General features: G+C 38.9%; 1 protein-coding gene across 4 annotated transcripts in view; it reads right to left on the bottom strand.

Annotated features, from left to right (window-relative positions):
• Positions 1 to 18,323, bottom strand: part of SCAPER (S-phase cyclin A associated protein in the ER) — a 170,357-nt gene that overhangs the window by 3,476 nt on the left and 148,558 nt on the right. For all 4 annotated transcript variants that reach the window (XM_062584007.1, XM_062584005.1, XM_062584006.1 and 1 more), the window contains exons 29-30: positions 17,398 to 17,547; positions 1,078 to 1,269 (exon numbers count right to left, since the gene is read on the bottom strand). In XM_062584007.1, the coding sequence (XP_062439991.1) occupies positions 1,078 to 1,269; positions 17,398 to 17,547 (342 nt within the window). The remainder of the gene's footprint in view (positions 1 to 1,077; positions 1,270 to 17,397; positions 17,548 to 18,323) is intronic.

Below are 18,323 nucleotides of genomic sequence, written 5' to 3' on the forward strand. Positions count from 1 at the left end.
TTTGTATTAAAATGTTTCAGTGTAAAACAAATCAAAGTAAAATATGAATTAATATGAATTATAACTTTGTATTCAAACAGCAGTTCATTACAAGATGACATATATTTTTAATACTAAATTTCAAAATTTTAAACTATTATGCAATTATTTTAGTTTTAGAAGGATAAAAAGTACTAGTTTGATGTTGGGCTAGGACTTTTAGACTTTTACTAAATATTTAGTAAATATTTAGTTCTTGTGCCCTCTCTCCCAAATCCGTGTAGCCTACCCTTGGACTAGCTGTAAAGCATTAGGAAAAGAAATTTGACTAACATTGCTGTATCAACAAGATTAACTTTTAGGTGACTGATTCAGAGTTCCAGCAGCATTAGAATGCCCCAAAAGTACTTCTCTTCTTCTTCTTCTTCTTTTTTTTAATAGCAGACTATTTACAAAAGCTGCATTTATTCATCTGAAAATAGTCAATAAAATGTATGGAAAACGTGAGGCATGCATAAAATCTGATAAATAAAGCACAGAATATAAATTTACTCAAAGGGAACAAAAATGCTTTAAATCCTTATTCAAAACAGTATTCTTAATGACCTCAGTGGCTTACTGTCAGAAACAGAGATTGCAAGATTAGAGCCATAACATATGTTCTATGTATTTTCTGCATAAAATATATACACATCAGTTCTCTCTGTAAATCTGTTGTACACAGTGTACAACTGTACATTTATATGTAAACAGATTAATACACAAATTTCAGATACCCTACATGTGAAGTAGATTTTTTAAAATAAATATTTTAAGAATCATCCTGTAAAGGCAGGATCTACATCAAACCTTACCAGCACGTGCAGTAACTTTAATCAAAACAGGATTCTGCGCGGGATAGTGAGAACCTGAACTACTCTGTAACCTTCCAGCATTATAAGATGTTTCAAGTACAGATATAATCTGTGGTTTGAAAAGAACAGCATCGTATCTTAGAGCACTTCAATGGTGTTTACTTGTTTTACTTAAAGCAAATGATTTCCATACACAGGGTGAAGGCGAGGGAAACCAGGGCAGTTGTAGTGCGGGAAGAGCTACCTGAATGAAGGTGGCGAGTAAAACACAGCTCATCTCCTGCTCCAGGATGAGCTTGTTCTGAGGGTTATTGTAACAAGCCGCTATGAGCGAAGGGAAGAGCACTTTGATTAAACGAGGATCGCTGAAATACTGGAAAGGCAACTGGCACAGTTTCTGCAGCACCGTGGGGTGACGGCCCGACTGCACAATAATCTGAAAATGCAAATGTAACACAGTTAAAACACGTGATCAATCTATCTGTTCTCTTCCTGTTAACCACCCAGAGTGCTGAAGTCACACTAAAAAAATGAGCCTGGCTGAGAATAAAATATTTCATAAATACTAGAAATAATGCCGAGAACATTAAGTCCAAATAACTGCTGTTTTAGTGTGCAAGTATTATTTTTACTGCAAAGGAACAGAACGAAAATAAGGCTGTGAAACTTCATTTCCCCGTATCTCAAAAGACAGTAAACGAATGAGAAGTGGATTAATCTGAAGACTGCAATAAAAGAGATCATTTAATCCTTCAATTTAAAAGACAAAGCATTACAGAAAAAGGGACTACAATAATTTACGGATACAAAACAAAAAACAACCCCAACTCCATGCCATTTAAACATAGCAAGAATGTCATAAAAAATAAGGAAGGGATCACCCGGACTGTAAAAAACCTTACGATGCTTGATCATCCTTTACTAGGCAGCTCTCTAGCAATGAGAGGAGCCTGTGTTTCAGCGGGGACGTCTGCTACGCTTTCGCGGGCACCGAAAAGAAAAGGTGATTGTAAGGCGCCCAGCAAGGAGCTGCCGTAAGCGGAGACTCCAAAAGATCCTCCCATCTGTATTTCTTATCTCAGTTTCTATCAGTGCCATTGACTCTAAAAGGAGAATTGTTTAGATAAATGGGACTGTTGTCATGAAGCAGGCTAAGTTTACAACTGTGTACGTCTGAAGAAGTAAGGCAACGCTATTACTGGTCTCCTTGCAAAGGCACTTTTTGATTTACTCGATATTCTTCCACAGTCTTTGCGATAAACTAAAAAAATGCCCAAATCAGATCTGTTTCAAGTAACTTCGATTATACAATTATAATATGAAAGAGCTGTTTGACCCAAAGTTGGCTTTTCGGCATAGGAGGAAGCTCCTATAAGGTTAGGAGCAGTGTAAAACTTAAGGTCATGACTGTAAATTGTACTTGGAAAAACACAATTTTACAGGTACACACCCAGACAAGACTGTGTTCAAATTAAAACCAGAAGGACAGAAAGAAGCAGTTGAGACCACAGGAACATAAATTACACGGATTTACAAGTTTTCAAAGCACTTTTAACAATACGTTAAGAACACACTCTCGGTCGATAATGCAGTTCAGTTTAAAAACAAGATCAACAAAGTCATAGTTTGCATTTTTTAGTTCACTAGCCAAAAAGACATTGAAAACCTTTCAGAATACTAGTTGAAATGCCTTAATGCCCTTAAAGCCAGAAGGAATTTTTAAAAGACAGCCAAATATGTGACAATTACCACATACGTTCAGACATTGTTCTTTTGAGAAAAGTATCTACTTCATCAATAAAGCATTTGGATAGTTCTGAATTTAATTATTAGCTACAATTCTGTAAGGGAATGGTTGCTGATTGATATTAAAGGCTTTTCTGATTAGAGAGTTTATCAGAAAAATCTAGAATTGTACAATAACTATAATCATAAAGACCTTTAATATCAATCATCACTGTACTAAAATAACTGCAATCGTTATTTCTCATTCAGGAGAGAACAACAGAACTGGTGATTTCTTTTTAATAGCTATTGTACTTGCTGAACAGGCACCATTCACGGAATCCCTATTTTATTTTATTTTTCTTTTCAACTTCAGGGCCGGGTTACTATCATAGCATGCACATTATATGTTTAGGAGATGCCGATTGTCTGGTATTTATCACATGTGGAATCAATTTTAATGATTTCAGCTCATTGTACCAATATGGCTACTAAACCTGACATACTGCATTAGGTACTTTGAAAAAAAATCATGAACTAACTCTTCCTTCACTGGGAGAGAAAAAAACAAATAAACCTCTAGCAGAGTTCCTATTTGCTGTCAATTGGTGGAGAAAATGAAGTCCACTAGTTGACTTAGCAGGTGAATAATAAAGCAAAACAAAAATCTTGTCTGTGACTTTATGATGGAAAAGCACTTGACTTTTTTTTTTTTTTTTTTTTTTTCCCTTTAAACCCAACAACAGACACTTCTGTCTCTTTTCTGAATGATCCTGGTGCATTTTACATTTTACATGCCTAGAATACTCATTTTATAAGCAGCTCTACTATGAACTCAAAACGCCTCACTGAAATCCAGCGAGGAAAGGCTGCTTCTCCTCCTGCCACGTACTGGAAGCCAGACACATCTACCTGGAATTAGCTTTTCTTGTTGCTCTCTCTGCAGCCTCAGATAATACTTGTCAAATGTAACAAGATCCTAATTAAATCACTGCATTTCTGTGCAGTCAAGCACTTAAGCACCTGCTTAACTTTAGATATGTGCCTAGGTCCCATTAATGTCCATTTGTGCTTATTTATTTTTGCGACTTGAGACCTTTCTATCAAAGTAGTAAAAGCTTCATTCTTTTATACAGAGCAGGCAACTCGTACAATTGTTTTCTATATATTATTTAAAAAATTTTGGTCACTGTCAAAAATTAAGACATTCACACAGCTTTACTGTTTTTGCCTCAATACAACAGACGTTAAGAGATTAACTCTATAAACACACAACCTACTCATCTTCTCAAAGATTGGTTGTGCCATGACTACAGCACACATGAGTACGAGAGCAAATACGGTTCTGAAATGCTATTTCATGACAACGTGCTTGCTTCTTACTGCTATCTGCTAAGTTAAAACCCTCACAGCTGTGGTCCCAGATGCATTTCCAAGGTGGAGACCTGCTACGGTCAGTGCACGAGAAAGCGCCGGCCAGCGGGACAGCCTACTCTCAGGTGAAAGTTTGCTACAAATGAGAAGCTGTAGTGATCTTAAATCCTTTACTGCATTGACTGTCCTGCCGTGTCAGTGGAAGGTTAGCACTTGACTAGAGTAAAACAGCACACAATTAAAATGGTAATACAGAGTATTTCCAGGAACATAATACAGTGGCTGTTACACCGTCTTTCACAAAGTTGACAAGAAATCAACATCTGCTGAAACTGCGATCTAGGTAAGACTGCACAATGTTTGCCATGTCTTTTTCCATTCAGTTCTAAGCTTGGGTAAAAATCTGCTTTAGGAATACTGCTTTCCACACGTGGTCTCTGCCCCAGTTTTCAGCTTCCCTGCGTTACAGATGCTAAGTCTACTGAACGAGCGCAAGCTGCTCGTCCGACACCATGACTGATGCGATGACCTGTGGGGACTCTTCACTGAGCGACACCTTCCAAGGTTGCCTATCAGTGGCGATCACTCCCACCAGCTCACAGGCTCGTGCAGGTCCCACTGACCTGGGCCACCTGCAGCAGCCGCAGGTGAGGCGTCCCTTCCCACACCACCAGGCGAGCCTTGCTCCTGCCCAGCACGTCGGGCAGTGCACTTGCCCGCTCTCCGGTGAGAGAGCCATCCCCATCCACTGCACTTACATTTCTGAAGCTGGAAAAGCTTGAGTCCTGATTTCAAAAGTCTCTACAGGGAACTCATTAGTTCCTTTGCAAATTTATGTGGGCCAGTATTTACTTCCTAAGACTGCTTACTGGTTTGCTGCAATTTTTCTAGCTGTGAAAGGCTGAAGCAGTATAAAAGTCAGTATTTCAAAACAGGCTACAATGACAAAAGCCAGCAATACACCACCCAGCACTTGAGCAATAAAAAAAGACAATCAGTCAGAAAAATTAAAAGCTCCTTGTGGTATGGAATAGTAATAAAGCTGCGAGGGGAACGCATCATTTGGCTGGGAGATAAGGCTTCTCCTGCCGCACAGCGAGGGTTTCTGGCTGCAGACCTGGGGCGGCTGCTGGGAGGATACCCCTGCCTGGTGTACCTGCCGTTCGTCCCCGGCAGACGGCTCCGCAGCCCCTCGCCCCCGGCCTCCTGCCTCCCTGCAGGACGTCCTCAGGCAGCCGAAGGCCTTTGCTGGGCAACTAGTAACCACAAACCTCAATAGCTTCAAGAGGTTTTTCCTTGGGGTAGCAAAGGACTTCACAGCTCTTCTACTTTTCCTGTGCAGACTGCGAGAACCAAAAGAGCTTTCTGAGGATCCCACAGGGACGGGAGAGACTGTTGGAGGGGCCGCTCGTCCCCAGGCCCGTCCGGGCAGGGAGGTATCGGCAGCCACACATGGGCACCGTCGCATGAGAGCTACGAGAAGAAAGATGCTTTGCTGAACACCTCGTGATTTTACTTAAATGCTCTCTATGAATCATGCAACATACTTGTCTCATTTAATCTGCCCCGATATTCCTTTCATCATGAACAAAAACTACAGTTCCTTGTAAATGCATAGCTATGAACCTGTGTCAAAGCAGCCGAATAAAACCTCCATAACTAATAGCGTTCGGCTCCTTCGGACGATGTGGATCAGTGATTACCTGTCAAATCAGAAGTCAAATCTTACCAAGTCCATGTTTAATTTTACAACAAAAATTACAGTAAGAATCCCCTAGTCTGCAACCAGATCTTTATAATCTGCTAACAGAGTTTATAAATATCCTGTAACTGATAAACAAAATTGTCACTGAGAAAACTAAAATTCCATTCAGAAATCTGAAGAATGCAGGTAAAATACTTAACAAATATTAGACAAATTAAGTTGAACTCGTGATTAATATATTCTTTAAGACCTGTCATATCCTAATTAGACACATAAGTGGAGATGCATGCTACTAAATTTTCAACGACTAGTAGCTCAATCAAATTGCCTTATGAAAGTTAACATTTTTATGTAATCTTAGTAGTAGTATTTTGGTGACAATCCACATTTCTGTTTCTAAGTTGTAACTGCACATTTTACATGTCAAGAGTTTTAAATCTCTGGAAAGTTTCTGGCAAAATTTAAAATTTAATTTCTCTTTTTAAAGAAGATTAAGATCACAAATTGTTTTTTAATGGTTCTAAGCACACACATTAAATATTGCCAGATATTTTATTACAAGTAACAAAAAAGTGGTTGAGTCTTAGATCATGATCTTTTTTGCTCCTTGTGTACTACAGAAGGTTAGTCCAGGATTACTGGAGAGTGGAAGTGTTGATTTTTAAAGTAATATTTAGTTTAGTCCCACTGATGGATTTAGGTTTCCATGTTTCACTTGGACATTTGCTGCACTGGAAAGGCATCATTCATGTCAGTTATTTCTGCCCATACACAACATAAAAACACTGGAATTATCTTTCAAAGAGGCTAATTCATTTTCTGGCCGGGGGAACAGAAAGCCAGCAGAAAGCTTTTGGCCTATGCGAGGGCAAAACAAAGAACTAAGAAGCGAGTATTCGACTGATTCAAAAAGCCAGTTCTCAACCAACCGAACTGGGTTAGACTAGAGAATCACAGTATTACGGATCAGCTACGAGGACGATGATTTATGGAGGACCGCACCTGGAAAGCCGCACGACCGAGGAAGCACAGGGAAGCTTGCCTGTTAATTGCATTTGCAGTTCTATTTAATTATTTCTTCTAAGGTTGCCTCTCCCTGCTTGCAAAGTAACAACAGAAAAATCTGGTCATAGGGTTTCAGGTTAAAAACGAACTGGTTTAAACCTGACAAGAAGCTGCTCTCCCCCAGTGACTCAGAAAGCGAACGGGTTACGAGGCCTGAGCACAAGCCCACAACGGCATATGCTTTCAGTTAGCCAAAGCAGCTCCCCGACACATCAGAGGGATTCGCCGAACAAGACGGTCCATCTCCTATGACACGCTCACCACATCCATTTCTGCGTGGCAGGCGGCGTTGCCAACGATGATCCAGTTTCCCAGGGCCCCCACGCCTGGGGCTCGGGGACGCTGCCTGGGCCGGCCGCCCGCGACGGGCCCGGGTGGGCCCGCGGGAGCCCCCCGCCACGCGCCGCTCCAGAACAGGGACGCGTACTTTATCATAATCAATTTTGTTTCATTTTTGGGAAACTTGCTGAAGACTTTTCACAAGCATAATGGGAGGACATGATTTAAGCATTGCCAAACGCTACCAAAAGTGCCTTGAGTTTCAGCTTTCGTTCTGCGGTGCTCGCCCACTATTTCCTTAAGCAGAAATTTCTCAGGCAAAATCATTTTATTCTGAAATCTTCGCTCACCTCAGAACACAGATCAGATACTTAAGAAAAGTTGAAATATTAAACCTAATTTAGTCCTTTAGAAGAGACCATCTGAAAATAAAAGTATTTTCTTCTTTCTCTCCAGCATATTCAAACTGCAATCTCAGCCTAGGATAATCAAAAATGGTTATTATAAACTTCACTTCTTATTTTATACTATTAGTGGTTTTGCAAAGGCTTATGTGTGGTGAACTGACACTTCACTGCCGTCACCAGCAACACTTCTGTACACAAAGCTGACCCATGTGGGCTTGTCACATGGCTCACTGAAGTCTGGATTTTGCCCCACATCTTTCCTAGTACTTGACTAACCTGCCTGCTAGCTCATATTGCCTCCCAAAAATCAACTACACCAAAACATCAGAAAAAATTTAAAATAAACATTGTTAGGTGTTACCTTGACCATGCTATTTATTTATTATTTCTATTCCTCTTGCTAATGTTTTAACATTATATCATTGTTTATGCTGTTTAAGCATGCATCATAAAAATGCACAAACTTTGGGAGCAAACACGTTGCTGGCATTAATGGCAGTGCTACAGCCAACAGAAACTAGCCCAAGTCCGGCTATCGACACGGAGATGACGGCCAGCAGCTCTCCCTTGCCAGCCGGGCACCTGGAAGCGAGCGAGCGCTGCCAGGTCTCCCAGCAGCAGCCGGGTGCCGGCGTGGCAGCAGGAACCTAACACGACTTGCTGGCGCTTTCTGTGGGCTATTGGTTTCTTCCATCCGCAGAAAAAAAAGGAAAAAAAAATGGTTCTTGCTGCTTTAAAGCAGCAGAGAAAAGAGAAGGACTGCCAAGGAGAGAACCAAAATCTGTAGCTACAAAAAAACCAAATGCCAAGTTTTGAACAAAACTTTACTGCACCGCTCCTATGCGACTCTCTGCAGGACACCGGTGGGTTCTCGAACCGGGCTGGCAGGGTTCAGTAATTTGACCAAGTGTCAGAAATTGTAGCTCGCTTATCAAGCGAAAAGACACAATTATTTTAGCATGTGAGGTGGAAACACAGGAAAATGGTCTAAATCAGCAGCTGCATCATAAATTTGGAAAGTTTAAACTTCCTGAAGCTAAACCTTCCTCAGTTCTTGGAGAGAAAAAAAAGCACTGATGATATATTCCATAGCTACTTTGTAACAAATACAGCGATTCTCACTGTGAGATGCATTAACTTTCTAGAAACACACCTTCCTCAACAAAATTTAATTTCTTGTGAAGTGAATCATTAAAATTGCCTCTTCTGCTTGACTGTGATCTTCTACCATAAGTTCTTCCGCATTCAGACGACACTTTCTTAGAAAACTCACCCTAAAAAGCTAATGCGTCTCAAAGGAGCGCCCCTGGCCATTTCCACAATCTTGCCTGACTGTTGTTCCAAACTTGAGCATGTCCATTATAAACATTTGGATCTTAAAATCGTACTCTTGCTATGGGAACTATTAATGCTCCCTTTCTATTTATTTATCATTTATATAAATGTCAATTCTGATTTGTACAAACAGCTAATAACTTGACTGAACAGGAACTGAAATGCCGCACAGCTTTTCTATGTGACTACGGAGCCTTCCATCAAACAGTTAAATGCTTTTGTTTGATGTAAGGTTATTTATAACTTTGTAAAAGAAATAACTCTTTATATTAGTAGTCCACAGTTTCTCTTCAAAGTTAGATCTGCATTATTTCTTTGCTTCTATATAAACAGAGTCCATACGGCTAGCATTTAATCAGCAGAATATGTCACCACTTAGGCTCTTCTTCTGTTTTAAGGTCAAGCTCTTTTCTTTCCATTTTGCAAACTCCACCATTGGCAAGGCTCTGAGCAAAGAATGTTTAAATTCTTCCCAACATGTATCAGGAATCAGAACCATGCAGAAACAATCTTCCAGAATGATGCATTCAAATTTAAAACCAGTAATTTGTCTATTTGAAAAAAATTCAATGTTCATTTTCTAAAAATGACTTGTAAGCTTTCAGAAAGAAGTTAGATAGATAACAGAGTTTGGAAATAACATCAGTCTTCCTATGAACCACATTATAAGCATTATCCTTTTAGAATTAGCTTTATAGTTTAAGGATACAGATTTGATGGTGCTACATGCATGCATAATCCAAAGAAAAAATTATTCAAGCACTTTTTAACAGTCATCCTAAGCCCTTTTATCTTTTAGGACAGGACAATGATAAATACACAGTGATATATTTAAATATGTAAAAAGCATCTATCAAACGTGATGCTAACAGGAAATCTAGCTAAAAAAAGCTCTTTCCACAAAACACTTCAAAAAATGTCACCCAAAAAGATAACTGGCAAGTCAGCCACCTTAGTTAAAAAATAACAAATAGGTTATATAGAAGTTAAATGCAGCTATAAGTAAATAATGTTAAAAAGATACTGAAAAGGATGAGCTCCATTACAGCGTGGTAAGGTAGGAGAATGGAAACGATGGTAATATGCCTTGAGGCTGTTTGTGAATTTAACATATGCCTCGTCTACAGGATAAACCAGTAACCTAATCCTCGAACTAGCAAAACTTAGTAAAGGTTTAATTTTAAACGCGTGACTATCTGAGGTTGCTCTCACACTTCATGTTAAGCACATAAGTACCTTCTTAAACTGAGCTGTATCATTACTTTCTAGAAAAAAGTAAGCTTTGCATAGTCTTCAAAATAACGTAACAGTAGGTTTGTGTGTCAAATTATTTTTAACCAGAGGGGAATATTATTATACATCAACCATGTATTGGGAAACACACATATTTTGTGAATTCAAATAAAAAATGATCATGCATGTCTCATATCTCTAGGTATTTCAAACACTGAAATGATCAGAATCAGGCTGCTTAGTCCTGCATTATTTTTGAAGAATCACTTTCACATTTAGGTAAGATCTTCAACTTTGATATTTCCTATTTCCTTAAGACTGTAACTTTTACATGCATCTCTATATCTACCTTTCATTGCCAGTGGACTCCCAGTTCTGCCCAAGGCTACCAGAACTTTAGCACAAAGGGTATCTGATAAGATACTTCAGGAGGGTCAATATAGGACCTAAACGTTCAGTTTTCCCACTTGGTAACAGCATTACGTCCTCTGGTTATCAATTCGATGCACCTTTTGCAAAGTGATTGCTCTTGCATGAGCGCAACAGATGCTCATGCATCTTTAAATTGGGATTCCTTCACCATCGCCTGCTTTATATGAAGGTGATGGCATCCAACCATGACAGTCCACAGCTCGGCTGAAAGCCAGAGTCCTACCTCTGACTCAAACGCAAGATGTAACCACTGATTCTTTCCTCCAAATAAGTACTGATACGTTATCTGTTCATTTGGACATGAAACCTTTACGAGCAGCGGCTAGGATTTGTTTGGAGGAAAAAATTAATTAATTTGACTAATTAATTAATTAATTAAAGCCCTCTGAGGTGAAGACCCGAATGTCTCATCTTTGATTTCTATTCAGTAAGCCTAAATTTTCCGTTGCCCCTGGAAATGACTGGAAAAATGATAGGATCCGGAAGTTCCTCAGCTCCCGCGGGTGTTAACGCCCACCGTAGGAGCGAGCCCCAGTGCACGGCTCAGGCCACCGCAGCGCTGGCACGCTCCGCTACCAGCTTAAAATGCAGAAAATCTTTTTGTGTCTCTCTGAGCATCCTCTCTTCAAAAGCAAGCATTTTCTGTCCCCCTCTTAAAAGAAACCTGCAATCCTGTTATACAGATGGGATTTTTATTACATTTAGTTTTCTGGCTTCCACAATAAACGCAATGGGTTTGTGAAAATATCTGATCATCAACTGAATGGACTGCAAAACGTCAAGCCTTCGGCTCCATTACTGAGCTGGCTGAGAAAAAGCTTACAACAGAAAGCAAGAAAAAGTATTTTTCTGCCATGAAAAATATCCTACCATTTACCCATAACTAAGTAGAGTGCAAGACAAGCAAGATTTTCCGCAGTACTCAATCCCCAAGATTTATGGCACTGTATTTTTATTATTATTATTATTATTATTTTCCATTTCGGTGCTGCTCGAGTCCAACACTATTGGAAGGCCTCGGTTCACCGAAGTGAACTAACGTTGTCCAGCTAAGTAGGACTGCTAATGCATATGTACAAGCGGCATTTCGGTTCATTCCATTTTAAGTTGCTGAGCTTAACCCTCAGTGGATTTTTTGCTCCCGAGTCGAAGGGCTCCTAAACGGTAGGCAGGACCGTGACCTCTGTCGCTTGCCGAAATCAGCTGCTCCATAAAATTTGCCAGGTGTATTTTGGTTCAGCACCAAAGGAGGTTTAAGAGGTGCTTTCTGAAAGGTTACTCAGTGGACAACCTCAATGTGACATCTACACTCCTAAAAATACCTCCTCTGAAAAGAAACTATCAATATCAGAACAAAGTGATTTCAGATACTATTTACTTACAAATATGGGCATTAAGTATGCAAAAATTATGAATTCCTAAATGTTTACACTCATGGTGTATTTTTTAAAAATTCCACCTAACAGATGAAAATGGATCCAGTCATAGCATAGTTCCCCAAAGCAACATAAACAATGAAAATTTAATGACAGCCTCTACCAAAAACCTCTAAATAACCATTCTTTCCTTCCTGTCTATTTCTGATTTTCACAATCATATTATCCCATTTTTTAAAAATATTTTTTTTCTTGCCGCACACCAGAGGAAACTGGCTACGTTCTGAAACTCAATGCGAATGAAGCAATGTCAAATGCACAGAATAATTTTTCAATACAAGTAAGGTCACTTTTAATCTAAAGTCTCTTTGTAAGTGCCCCTTATAACCTAAGGGCGTTTGTAACCATATTTAGGATAACCGTTGTATGTATGTATGTATGTATATACACACACACGTGATTTATATGCAAAAACTTCAAGTCAAGTTAATAAAGTTATTCTGCTTAACATGGAATAAAGTGCACTGTTATTTTATGATAGAAATACCATCTGCCATACAGAAAGAATGTAAAAAAAAAAATCAGAAAATGAAACTGTGAGTGAGTCATTTAAAGCAAAGAAGAGGAAAAAACCTTCAGAGTATGAAACCTTTTTTGTGGACTATCTACTGTGTTTTCAATGTGTGTTGGAGAATAATAAGTTTCATGAACTTCTAAAAACTGTGGCTTGCATACTACACTTCAACTTTTTTTCAGTTTTTTAAATATTATATTTATTACACCTTGATTCTGCTGTGTGTCATTTGATATTTTTAAGACAGGAGAAATTCCACTCCCCAAATGTCCTGTAGTCTTATTCTTCCTTATCCCTTTAACTGGAGCAAGACAGCATGCCTGAAACGTGTTTTACAATAAATTTTCCACAACTAGATAGCAGAGTTAAATTTCTAGTGAGTGAGTGATGCCATTAAACTTAACTCTATGTGCTTCTATTTTCAACATATGGATTATTAGATATTAACATTTAAATTTTTTATGAGTTGACAATAAAAATAAAGTACTTTTCTGTTGGCATGACCGTCTAGGGAAAAAAAGTGAAGAAAGGTTTGGAAGGACAGATAAATAAGCTTTTATTCGTTCAACTGATGCAACTGAAAGAAAAAATTTTTGTGGCTGAAATCTCTTCTTCAAGGACGTATGGTTTGTGCATCCATTTTTTTTTTTCAATTATATCGGTCACTCTAATAAAAGTTCTTATTTCTATCTAGAAACCCTAATCTTATAATGGAAATTTTAAAACCTGAACTACTTTTTCCTCTAGCTCTTTCACATGGACTTTATGTTCTGCAATCTAGGAACAGTATTTTTCAGTTCGACAAGAGAGATTCTTATAGAGCACTCTAAATATAATGAGCGTCAAAGACTGAAAGAACAAAAGCATTATTTTTAAATACAAGCTTAACAAGCAAAGTACCACAGAATTTCTTCTGGGGCCTGTCATGAAAGATCCTGAGTCTGATGATCTGAACTGTAAAGACTTTTCACATGAAAAATACACTCTAACTGCAATTAATATGGAAAGATTTTTATTCCCAGTACAGCAATGCTAAAGAAGCCAAATCATCTGTCATTCATGTTAATTTAATTAGGAGACCACATTCAATTATCCAATATAATATGCAAATAGAGTGATAGTTGACAGCACATACTAATTATATTCATTATAATAATTAAATCAAAGCAGAAAGGGAATAAAAATGTAATGAAATAGAATAATATCTTTAATTAACAACAACATTTTAATTAGAAACCATAATCCTACAGTCTGATAAAGTATGATTGGCTTATTCAAAGATAGGACATTATTTTTATTACAGTTTTGTTTTACATGTCCATTCTTACTATCATGGGACCTGTTTTCTTACGCTAATAGATTAAATGGTAGCAAAAAAAGAGAATCAGTTTCCTTGATCATACTTCATGCAAAGCAGATGCCTAATAAAAGCGAGTTACACGGCAGCATGATTACAGAACTCCCTGTCTTGTAAAACGCAAGCTGTCTGACTCTATAGTAAACAAAGGTTCACGTGCCGATACAAAACAGACAGTGTCGTTTAGTCTTGACTAATGGTGTTAAAGCATTTAAAATATTAAAAGAAACACTCTTTGCTTCCTGAAATTTTTAGGTTCGTAACTGATTTATTTCTTCAGTGACAGCAGCTGTCCTAAAAAACTCTATGACTGTTAAAACGAAATATGAAAAAAAGAAAGGAATATTACTAATATATTATATATGGGCAGAGTCAGCAAAATCGTAGCCTTTTTAAAACAAACAGAGCAAGCACTACCAAAACAGGGAGGAATTCATTCCTTCGGGATCCACTGTCCTCCTTGCTGCTGTGCAGGATCAGCTGTGGCCGGGACCAAGGGCTGCAGGCGGGGAAGCGGCAACCAGGAGCCCGGCCACTGTCTCGGCACGCACGCGGGGACCCGCTGCGTGGCCCTGCTCCTATCCCCAGCTCCTGGAGCTCTACTGAAATACGAACCTTGAAGCTATGAGAGAGAAAAGACCTTTCCCTTTTAATTCACCACTCAGCTAAGTGTAAAGAGTTTTACAGACAGTGTAATAAACCCAGACAAACCTGTATTACATTAAATGATTGGTGTATGATGTTCCTGGTAGATTTTCTTCCATGAATGTAAAATATTTAGGAAATTGCCCTTTTATTATTTTGACTGCACAGTGGTAATAACTCATTTAAATCACAGTACTACTTCAAAAGGTCAATGTTGAGGTTGACAAGACCGTAAAATTTCCTTTTCAGAAATCTATCTATTCTCCAAACTGAGAACTGCAAAATTTTGAATAATTAATTCTTTACCCCAATATTTCATTTTGGACATTTTATCTGTCCACATGGGCACAGACAAAAGAACCACAAAGGCACACTGAAAGCGCTAAACAACGACTTGTTCTTTTTTTGAGAGTAGACAGGAATGAAAACTTAAAATTAATAATAAAGAATATAAATTTGCAGAGGAAAAAACTTGCTGCCAGGCTCTATGAATATTTCGTTTCACAGGTAGTCTGGTGTATCTATTTTATTTTGCAACTCTTTCCAGGAGTTCAAGTCTACTGTTTGAAAGCTTTCACTGTGAGACCAATTTTTTATTTTTAGTAGGGCTCTGCAGATGATCAACAACGAAAGAAAAAAATTGGAAGCCCTGAACAAGTAATAAAAAATTTAACTGTAAGTCAGTGAATAGAAAGCATTGCCTTTTTCCAGAAAGGAACTATGTCAATATTGGAAGTCCCACCACTGATAACACCTGAAAATAATGACCGTAAGCAAGTTTCATGGCCTACCCTGTAATAAAAAGAAAAAAAAAAGACTGTGTTTATAATCTTCCCAATATTTTGCAAGTACCTGAGTGAGCAAGACTGAAGTTTTGCAAAACTTCAGTGAAGCAATTAAAAACAGCACAATCACCACTTCCCCAGAAGGACAATGGTAGGGCAGAAGACACACAGGTGGACGTTCTATACCGAGCAGACCTCTCCATCATCTTTTGTTTGTTAGTTCTCATCAAGTATTGAAACACACAACCACATTTTTAAACAAAAGCCTAAACAGAAATGCCATTTTCTCAATTAAAAGCTTATAGAATAGGAATACGGGAAATCAAATAAAGAAATTAAATAAGAAGTGGGCCATGACATCTCCTGAGGCGGTGCCACCAAAGCAAGCCACCATAAAAGACTGCTTTTACTATCTAAAAAGTACTAACATGATGTGGTTGTTTTAACGAAGACCTAAGCTTGTCTTACAGAGCTGTGGGAGCTATCTTTTAATCTTGAAAATGAACTCAGTTCAGGGGTATATCAGCGATGGCACACGACCTCAACCTCAAGGGCTCAGGCTGAAGGCTCCAAGCCACGCTGAACGCGCAGCTGGGCGGCGTGCCCGCGGACAGGCGCAGGAGGCGCACGCTTAGCCACCGGCCCGCCTGCGTTCACCATCGCCGTCTGCTTCCCTGGCGCTGCGCCCGCTCGCCAGGCGCAGACCCCGGCCCCCGGCACCCGTGCTAAACAGAGACAGGCGCTACCGGCTGCTAGAGCTGACATCTCTCGGAGGAAATCCCTCTCCTCTCCTGTTGCTGGCACTTTTAGAGTTGCATATCCTCGTTCCAATGAATCACATCTGTTTATACTTGTGTGCCAGAAAAGACATTTTTTAAACTGCAGAGAAAAGACAACATTGTTTGCTGGCACTTCTGGATGCCAGCGAGACCAGCGGGGATCAGGAAATCGCAGCAATATCGCACGGATTTGCAAAATGAACATCTTAAAAAATATTGCCCGCAGGCCGCCCCTGTTCCTGCGAGACTCTAGACTACATTTTCTGCTTTAGGGGCCCAAGGCCCCCGATGGGCTGTCCCCAGAGCCAGGCAGCCTCGAGATCCCAAACAGGATTTGGCATCATGGGACAACAAGGCTGCAGCTTGCTGTAGCAAGTAAAACCTGGCCAAAACCACAGAAACATTACTATATAATTATATAATTTTATAATATTTCTGACAGCATTGTCAGCCTTAAGATATTATAATGTTCCAATTATAGTCGACAACAGTAGGATCATGGTCAGACAGCTTTTGTTTAAACCTTTGCTGACAAGTGGAAACATTTTTTTCCTCTGCTCTTCAGCTTAACTGATGGGACTGAGCTTCTTGTCCTGAACACCCTCTGCCCCGCAAAATTTAACAAAAATCAGCTCTGGCTATTATGAATATGGAGAGATAACAAAACAAACAATGTCATAAAATATAACATTCTATGGAATCCACTAAAGATTAAGGTAGTATAATGCAGTTTTTACACATTCAGAGTCAAGTCCACATACTCAAAAATACAGACCAAATGCCAACCTCTGCCCTAACACACCCCCTGAGAGGCTGTATGCAAGTCAAGCAAACTGGGAGTTTTAAGACTGAAGGATTTGAAATAGTTTTGAAGCTTTACATCTGGATAATTCTATAAGCTATTCTTTCCAGTATGAGAGGTCATTGAGTCCATTAACAAAAGTGGACAACAGTCAAGGAAGCTAGAGGGGGATTTCCACTGTTTGTTTGAGAGACTGTGTGTTTTACTACCAAAGATGCAAGTAAAAGGACAACTTAAACTTAAATGAGCTCTCTGGATACCCGGGGGGTTGGTGACATCAGTATTTGAGGACATGCCTTCACTGAACACTGCAACACAGTTTAAAAAGCTACCTGAGCTGGCTTTAAAAGGGTTTGTTTGGCTACCACAGCCATCTAACTAAGCTGTATTGGAGTTCACCTGGAATTAAAAATATCAGTTGTTCAGCTTATCATGGTGGCGAATAAGGCTAATTATGATCAATGCAATGTCAGCATCATTGCATGCAAATATGGAGTTTGCTTACAGGCATGTAAAACACGTTTTTGTGCTAAAATGCAACTTTAGCTTGTATTTGGCAAATGCACGCATTTGTGTTCAGAAGGAACCCCAAGGGCTTCAAGAACAATCTTAAGAGGAGTATAATTTTTTGTAGGATCCGAGACTAAATATGTGCATGATAACTTCTGATCTCATTTTCCACTTGCCTTACCTGATTATCTGTGTTGTTTACAGTAAAATAGCCCACACAAATAATGACTTCATGTAGCAGTCCTTCACAGGTATGCTGGGAGCAGTACCACAGCAGGGAGCTGATGATGTGACGGAACGCAAGGGACAGTCCTTCAGCACCCACAATAGACTGAAAAAATCCAAAACAGAAATTATAATCCAGCAGTATATCACAGGAATTACATGAATCACACATCCAGCAATCATATATACTCTTTTTTTTTTTTTTTTTTTTAGCAAGTGTTATGTTTGTTGTTACAATGACTTTTTTTTTGGAGGAAGTCAGAATCAGCTCTCTCACTTCATTCAGTAATTTATTAGCACAAAATGGATTATAGTATTAAAAGTCACAAAATGAAAATAAGTTCAAATTTCAGAGGAACACAAAAAATTGGATTCTGCTTAGATGACATTCAGTATAACATTACATTGACCCTTTCATTAGACATGCATAACATGTTCCGGGAAAACTTAATGCTAATAGTATTTCTTAGTAATAAGCCAAAGAGAACAAATCATTTTTTACAAAACAGCAAAATACATTTCTTATTAATACTCTGTATGTTCTGAGCGGAGAAGATTAATAACAACTAATAACTTTTCAAACACTGAAAAAAGTTAGAACCATCCAAAGGAAGAGTACACTCAGATGCAAGGCTTTTGGGGACATTTTTAAAAAGTAGGCAAATTGCTGTAATGTGGAGATTCAGAATTAGATTTTATCTGTGAAGCCTACAGCCTCTATTTAATAAACATGTCAAACAGACAGAACGACATAAGGTCAAAGGGGAAAACTTTAGCATAAGGAAGGGGCATGACAGTCTACTAACTCTAATGAAACAGCAGTGCAGGCCTCGGAGAAAATCTCTTTCGTTTCATAGTTTTCTTGATTTTATACCTTGCACT

This window comes from Rhea pennata, chromosome 10, assembly GCF_028389875.1.
Source record: "Rhea pennata isolate bPtePen1 chromosome 10, bPtePen1.pri, whole genome shotgun sequence".
Taxonomy (NCBI): Eukaryota; Metazoa; Chordata; class Aves; order Rheiformes; family Rheidae; genus Rhea; species Rhea pennata.